The following is an 8,323-nucleotide window of genomic DNA, read 5'->3' as shown; positions in this document are numbered from 1 at the left end:
GCCGTATCACTGCTCTCTATATTTTCATGAGCTTTGCCCATTAATGTCAGGCATTGCCTCTGGGGACCCTTGGGCCTAGCCACCTCATATAAAAGCAGTGGGAGGAGGACCCGTTAACAGTCATAAGGCCACTGTCACCTCCTTTATTGAGATGAGTTCCTCCAAGTCGACCACAACACTGACTGCGTTAAGTAAACGTGGTACGTGGTGGCTGGTACCAGGGGTGGCAAATCTAGTAATCCAGTTATTAGCATGGCACCACAGATAAGTGCATGTACCTGCAGGCTGTTCCACATTACAATTACGAAAGCAAATGATCATCAATTAAAGGACATCTGTTTCCATGGCGAATTAGTGTCCTCTCTTTGGGTCATTTACCATAGCCGATGCTCTCCACAGACTTACAGCGGGCCAGTGTCTCAGTCTCGCATAGTCATTTACTGTAGCCGATGCTCTCCACAGACTTACAGCGGGCCAGTGTCTCAGTCTCGCATAGTCATTTACTGTAGCCGATGCTCTCCACAGACTTACAGCGGGCCAGTGTCTCAGTCTCGCATAGTCATTTACTGTAGCCGATGCTCTCCACAGACTTACAGCGGGCCAGTGTCTCAGTCTCGCATAGTCATTTACTGTAGCCGATGCTCTCCACAGACTTACAGCGGGCCAGTGTCTCAGTCTCGCATAGTCATTTACTGTAGCCGAAGCTCTCCACAGACTTACAGCTGGCCAGTGTCTCAGTCTCGCATAGTCATTTACTGTAGCCGATGCTCTCCACAGACTTACAGCGGGCCAGTGTCTCAGTCTCGCATAGTCATTTACTGTAGCCGATGCTCTCCACAGACTTACAGCGGGCCAGTGTCTCAGTCTCGCATAGTCATTTACTGTAGCCGATGCTCTCCACAGACTTACAGCGGGCCAGTGTCTCAGTCTCGCATAGTCATTTACTGTAGCCGATGCTCTCCACAGACTTACAGCGGGCCAGTGTCTCAGTCTCACATAGTCATTTACTGTAGCCGATGCTCTCCACAGACTTACAGCGGGCCAGTGTCTCAGTCTCGCATAGTCATTTACTTGTTGTCAGTCTCACTTTCTCATAACAGGACCTCATCACTGTGTTGGGTCAAATTCTACAATACAAAAAAGGATGGCTAGTGATTCCATAATCCGGGCCTTGAGCGCTTCCTGTTTTGCATCACACGACTTAGTGATTGGTTGAGCGGGGCGTTGATTTGACAGTGAGGTGACCGAAAGCGCTCGCTTCCCCTGTCTGACATGGTAGTGTGTTCTATTTGTGTTGGACAGCATGTGCTTCTCATGATGGGACCTGACACCGCTCCTGGAGGAGAGGGGGGAAGGAGATGGAGAGAGAGGGGGGAAATCACTGTTACACACAGTGTAGTATTATGAAGATGCTACGGGACATTGACTCCCTTCAATGTTTTCCTTGGCAGGGCGCGGAGATTCTATAAGCAGGACTACATACACCAACATTTAAAATTTATAGTCAGTCAATAGCGGCTAAGATTTTTTAGATGAGGGATGACAGAGCTATGTTGGGATTGGGATCCTTCTACATTATTCTAAGGCAGGGGTGTACAGATCCAGTCCTGAATAACTACATGTGTACAGGATTTATTTCCAGCCATGTACCAATAGGACACCTGATTCAGCTAGTCATGGCTAAATTTGCAATCACGCTCTGCAACTGGAAATCCTCACATCTCCCATTTTCTCCAGCTCTGCTGTCAGACCGTCACCTTAGTCAGAAGATGGATGCTGTTATCAAATGTAATAACATTAAGATATTCTGGAGAAGAATACACTTCTTTCATGTTATTTCATTGCATTATTCCCTAGGGTTCCTTGTAAACCACAGATATATTGTTTTCCCTGCTTTTTCATACTCAAGACGTCTGAATGATGTGAGAGAGATAGACATGGTATATAGAAAATTGTCCTTTTCTCAAAATGTGGGGATGTAAGGTGTAGACGTCTGGACAATTACGCATTAACAGCCAGATGGATTTTCTATTAGGGTTCTAATGGAAATATAGAAATGTTAAAAAACTATTATGAAGGAAAATGCGCAACACTTGCTCACCATTAAAACATGTATGATTTATTTAAGCAAGGTTAAAAGATAAAACATTTCGGCCTACAATGGCCTTCGTCAGAGTCAACTTTAAAAAAACTGTGTTTAAATAAAACATAGAATTTTTTTGCTGAGCGAGTGTTGCACCTTTTCCTTTGCACCGTTGATTACATTTCCAGAAAACTACTATGAACCAGAACTAAAAGAAATCTATGAGTGTGTGGGAGAGAGAGAGAGGGACGGAGGGAGGGAGATAGATAGATAGAAAGCGACAAACTGGCAGAGAAAATGAGAAACAAATATAAGAAGGCAAAATAAAGAACCTGAAACAAAGCCTAAGCAGAGAGACAAAGAATGGAAAAAGCAGAGTTCTAGTCCGTGCTCTCTATGAAGCTGATTGGGATTCTAATGGCAGTCAGTGTGAAATTTGGATCAAGTGAGAGAATCACTCCTGTCTGGCAGGCCAAGAAGACAGGAGTGACATAGCTAGTGATGTACATGTATGCAGCAGTGATGAATCATTGAGAAATGCTACCGATGGTCTTGCTGAACACCCTTCTCTGTGACATTTTATTTAAACCTTTATTTAACTAGGCAAGTCAGTTATGAACAATTTGTTATTTTCAGTGATGGCCTAGGAACAGAGGGTTAGCTGCCTTGTTCAGGGGTAAAACAACAGATTTTTAAATGCTTGTCTGCTTGGGGATTCGATCTTGCAACCTCATCCAACACTCTAACCACTAGGCTACCTGCCACCCCATTTGCAGGTTCACCACCAAAAGGCAAGACAGGTCAGCTGGAAAGGTTAGGAGAATGTTAACAAACAGTAATGTCTTTGCTTCGTTGAGATGGGTGATAATGGCTCTGAAGTGCAGCATGTATGCTATTTTTACCCACAGTAAATGATGGAGGAGACCTTAAGAAGAACTAGGTCATACAGTCACTATTGGAAGTCTACACACCCCTTGTAATCTTCCCATTTTGCAGCCTTTAAATTATTTTTTATTTGGTTTAATCTCTAATGATCTACACAACATACTCCACATTTTCAAAGTAAAAGAAAGTTATAGAACATTTTCCAAATTAATAAACTAAATTAAAAATGATGTATTGATTGCTTGTCTTCACACCCCAGATTTCATTCTTGCTGGAAGCATTTTTGGCAGCCATTACAGCTGTGAATCATTTGGATCCCTTTGTATTTTCTTGTATTGTGGTGGCAGCATCATGTTATGGGTATGCTTGTCGTCGACAGGGACTGGGGAGTTTGTCAGGATCAAAAGAAACTTGAATGAAGCAAAATGATTCACAGCTGTATGCACTTCCAGCCAAATGCACTTCCATCATGTATTAACTGCATTGATGTCTTCAAACCTCAGAGTTAATGCTTGATGGAAGCGCACTTGGCAGCCATTACAGCTGTGAATCATTTTGAATAAGATTCTACCAACACACCTTGCACTTTTAGGGGAACATATATCTATTGGTTTTGTCAAAACAGCTCAACCTCAGTAAATATGGTTGGGAATCATTGATGGACAGCAATATTCACATATTGGCTAAAAAAATGTACGCAGATTTTAAGCACGACAAAGAATGGTCGTTCAGGAACACTCAACACCTCTTGGAAAGCCATCGTGGTGTGTCTTTGACATTCAAATATGTGTAATTGTGTTGTGGAAATAAAACTCTATTCAAGGGTTAGGTTTTCAGAAGACTGAGGCAGGTTTTCCTCTAATTTTGCTCCTTTTGTCACGCCCTGACCTGTTTCACCTGTCTTTGTACATGTCTCCACCCCCCTCCAGGTGTCGTCCATCTTCCCCATTATCCCCTGTGTATTTATACCTGCGTTCTCTGTTTTTCTGTTGCCAGTTCATTTTGTTTGTTGAACCTACCAGCGTTTTCCCCCCTTGCTCCTATCTTGTCCAAGTTCCTGTTGTCTAGTTTTTCCCGGCTTTGACCATTCTGACTGTCCTGACCCTGAGCCTGCCTGCCGTCCTGTACCTTTGCCCGACTACTCTGGATTACCGACCTCTGCCTGACCTGACAATGAGCCCGCCTGCTGTCCTGTACCTTACACCCTCTCTGGATTATTGACCCCTGCCTGCCTTGATCTGTCGTTTGCCTGTTTGAGGAACACACTTTTGTTTCTTCACCACTGTAATACCTTTCAAGTTTCTTTTGATCCTGACAATATCCCCAGTCCCTGCCAACAACAAGCATACCCATAACATGATGCTGTCACCACAATACAAGAATATACAAAGGGATCAAAATGATTCACAGTTGTAATGGCTGCCAAAAATGCTTACACCGAGAATGAACTCTGGGGTGTGAAGACATAAGCAATCAATACATTGTTTTTAATTTTGTCTATTCATTTGGAAAATGTTCTATAACTTTCTTTCACTTTGAAAATGTGATCTGTAGGGAAAAATGAAATCCTTCATAGATTTAATTTTAGGACAACAAAATGTGAAGACTGTACAAGGGGTGTGTAGACTTTCACCAGACTTCACTAGCTTACATTGTGTACATCAGTTTATTAGGTACACCCATCTAGTACCAGGTCGGACCCCCCTTTGTCTCTAAAACAGCCTGAATTCTTCGGGGCATGGATTCTACAAGGTGTGGCATTCAAAGGCAACTAACGCGTGCCAGGAAAACATTCCCCACACCATTACACCACCGCCTCCAGCCTGTACTGTTGACACCAGGCAGGATGGGGCCAGAGACTTATGTTAAATCTTGATTCTGCCATCAGCATGACGCTACTGGAACCAGGATTCGTCGGACCAGGCTATATTTTTCCATTCCTCAATTGTCCAGTGTTGGTGATCGCATGCCCACTGGAGCCGATTGGAGTGGAACCCAGTGTGGTCGTCTGCTTCAAAAGCCACCACCACCAGTCCACTCTGAGCTATTGAATCATTATTTGCCTGTTTGTGGCCAGCCTGTTAGCTTGCACAATTCGTTCCATTCTCCTTCGACCTCTATCATCAACAAGCTGTTTTTGCCCACGGGACTGACGCTGCTTTTTTTTGTTTGTCACACCATTCTCGGTAAACCCTAGACACTGTCATGTGTGAAAAGTCCAGGAGGTCGGCCGTTTCTGAGATACTGGAACCAGCGCGCCTGCCACCGACGATTATACCACTCTCAAAGCCGCTTAGGTCACTGGTTTTCCCATTCTAATGTTCAATCAAACAGTAACTGAATGCTTTGGTGCCTGTCTGCCTGCTTTATATAGCAAGCCACAGCCACATGACTCACTGTCATTTTGTGAATGGGGTGGTGTACCTAATAAACTATGTATGTTGGTGTGTAATCATGTTTAAGAAAAGTTGAGGAACTCTAATCTACAGACAGTGCTTTAAAAGGGCCATATATATATTTATTTTTTAAAGTTGAGCTAGTAAGCTCCTATAGCATTCCGAACATTCTGTTCAAGACATTTTAAGCGATTGCCATGAAATATTGGACAATGCATTTCAGACCAATCTGTTGTTCTTGAAGTTGATTAGTACAATTATATTAATTTAGAATGTACTCTGAGGTAATCTGTTATAAATATTCATCATGTCTCAGCAATATTTTATTTCCAATTTCGAATTCAGGGCACAAAGTCTGGCATTTGATTGTCTGAGTGAGAATCATTTTGAGAAGTGCACCACCAAAATTACAATTCTGTCCATTTTCTGAACAGGACTTGTGCATGACATAATACAGGTCTCCTTTTTGTAGAACAGACCAGCCACTGAGATAAAGAACAACTATAGACAAATAATTATGTCTGCATCCAAGCCTATGTGCGTGTTAGAAAATATGTTGTATTCCAAACACACAGACACACGCACACAACCAACATGTATGACTCATCTCATTCAAACTACCCCAGACTTTCACAGATGCGTTCATTCAAGTTACACCAATGTAACTCCGCGCATACGCAATCTCTGAGCTCAGAGCGTGACACTTGTCGCGGGTCTTGGCTATATAAATCCAAACTGCCGTGCTTTATTTGAAGAACTCCTTATACACATTTCTTGATCCATCACTCGTGGAAGAGGAAGAGAGTTCTCAACAAATACCTAAAATCCAGGGACACAACGACTCAACTGAAGGTATGAGACCATATATGCTGGCAACAAGTCCATGCATAGATCATACTTCATTTTAAAATGTTATTTTCACTTGTGTGTTGGAAGGTGCCATTACATGTTATTCCTCAACATGGAAAGCTGTTCATAGATTTCCACATTAACTTGATGGATACGCAAAGATGCACGCATAATTCATATATTCCCTCTCTGCTATCTCGTTTTGATTTTGTGGACGTTTCACCAACCCCTGGATTTATGGCCCACTAAATGGATTACTTTGCATGTACATATTCTATTTCATTTATTTCTGGCTGTAAATCCCTAGTCTGATAATGGTAGAGATTACAGGAATTTAAAATGATAGACAGTGTATTCTCATCACAATTGAAAAACTTTTACTTAAGTCATGCACATGTAGTTTATATTACCCTGCAACTTCATCGCATGCAACGAATGCCTCTCAATTGTATGAACAAAACGTATTGTACAAAAATTATAATGATTGAGGGAGACGTGAAGTTAATTGTCTCCATTCTTCTTCAGATCTCGTTGAACCCCTGACATGAAGCTCAATTTCCTCGTCACCACCGTGGTTCTGCTCATTGCTTTCTTACCGCGCTATGAGTGTAGGGCTATCGAGAGCCCTGGCGCTGTCCAGCGCGCCACCGCTCCACATCACGACGCGCAGCAACAGTCTCTTCCCCTCCTGACGCGACATGGAGAGGAATACTACATCCGACTGGGAAACGGGAACCGCAACTCTGCTGCGTCCGCACCTAAAGGCATGTACCCAGAGGGCTCCCCAGCGGTCTACAACAGAGCCTTGCAGCTCCAACTGACGCAGCGTCTTCTACAAGGCAAAATTGGGAACATCAGCCGGTTCGTCAGCGGCTTCGCGAACCAGCTCGACGACTCGATTGAGAGGGGGAGGAGGTCCGATGATCCGCCGATATCTCTAGATCTTACGTTCCACATGCTCCGACAGATGATGGAGATGTCCAGAGCTGAACAGTTACAGCAACAAGCCCATAGCAACAGAAAAATGATGGAGATCTTCGGGAAATGAAAACTACATCCATCCATCCGCCAAAGATTTGTTTTTACATTTAGCACAAAACACACAGTATTCTGTACCATAGTGCTGCTTTTCCATCTTTGTTTAGAATTATTTATTTTATAGCTTTAACCTGACGGTGGAGACTAAATGGGCTTGTAGGTTACTTGTAATTATGATTGTAGCCTATATCACGCAAGATAAAGTATGTCCTATGAATTTGTATTAGGCTATTGTTGTTGAAGTTCTACGTCAAAACTGTAGAATATACACGATTCTGTCTCTCTTTCTTTAAGACAAAAACATATTTTTTTGGTAGATCTTATAGGTTTAGGAAATTAAGTTTTATTGTATGTTATGTTATTTAAGTTTGTTAATAAACTTATGAGCAACCAGTACATTTTTGTTGTGCAAGAGAATGTCTTATACTTATATTTTTCAATAAAATCTGAAAAGTTCTTTGCACTTCTCTGTGGATATTTGTAAATTCTACAGTTTATCGCCCATATAGTTAGCCATTTGAATCTAAATTTGTTTTTGTTTTTATAAATACTGGACACAAACTTTTCACTGATCTGAAGTGTCTGGTAAAAAAACCTAAACATGATTATCTGTATAGCCTACAGTAGTCCGTACAATAGAATAACGTTTGAGGATGGAGCAAGAGCGTTTCTTTCAATCCTGCAGATGTCTAATTGCATGTGCTTTGAAAAGCAGCGCCTGTCCAACGGCAATAGTCGCTATACCATGTGTCATGCAGTGAGAAATAAGTCCAGAAAGAGAGATTAGGTCTACTCTTAATCATAAAGATAAACAAAATGAGTTTTTCCTGTCCTTGAACTGATTTAGGATCAGCTCGCTGCCACAAGTTGAAACACTCACACAAAAGGATACAGAATTCAAAACAAAAAAACATATAGTGAAATAACTATTGTTAATGCATTTATATCAGCCTACTGATCATTTGTGCCACCAAATTGATCCAGACAAGGTAAAGAAAAATTACATTAGAATCAAAGTCAGAGAATCACTGGAAATGTGAGCACAAGCTGAGAAGAGTAAGTGAGATGACCA

At 42.0% G+C, this 8,323-nt stretch overlaps 1 protein-coding gene across 1 annotated transcript; it reads left to right on the top strand.

Moving 5' to 3' along the window:
• The first annotated feature begins 6,132 nt into the window (after positions 1-6,132).
• Positions 6,133-7,578, top strand: LOC135518532 (corticoliberin-like). The gene is made up of 2 exons (XM_064943703.1): positions 6,133-6,216; positions 6,739-7,578. The coding sequence occupies exon 2, from the start codon at positions 6,758-6,760 to the stop codon at positions 7,259-7,261; it is 504 nt and encodes a 167-aa protein (XP_064799775.1). The 5' UTR covers positions 6,133-6,216; positions 6,739-6,757; the 3' UTR covers positions 7,262-7,578.
• The last annotated feature ends 745 nt before the right edge of the window (positions 7,579-8,323 follow it).

Source organism: Oncorhynchus masou, chromosome 28 (genome assembly GCF_036934945.1).
Source record: "Oncorhynchus masou masou isolate Uvic2021 chromosome 28, UVic_Omas_1.1, whole genome shotgun sequence".
NCBI classification, from domain to species: Eukaryota; Metazoa; Chordata; class Actinopteri; order Salmoniformes; family Salmonidae; genus Oncorhynchus; species Oncorhynchus masou.
This window is presented reverse-complemented; position numbering and strand designations above follow the sequence as displayed.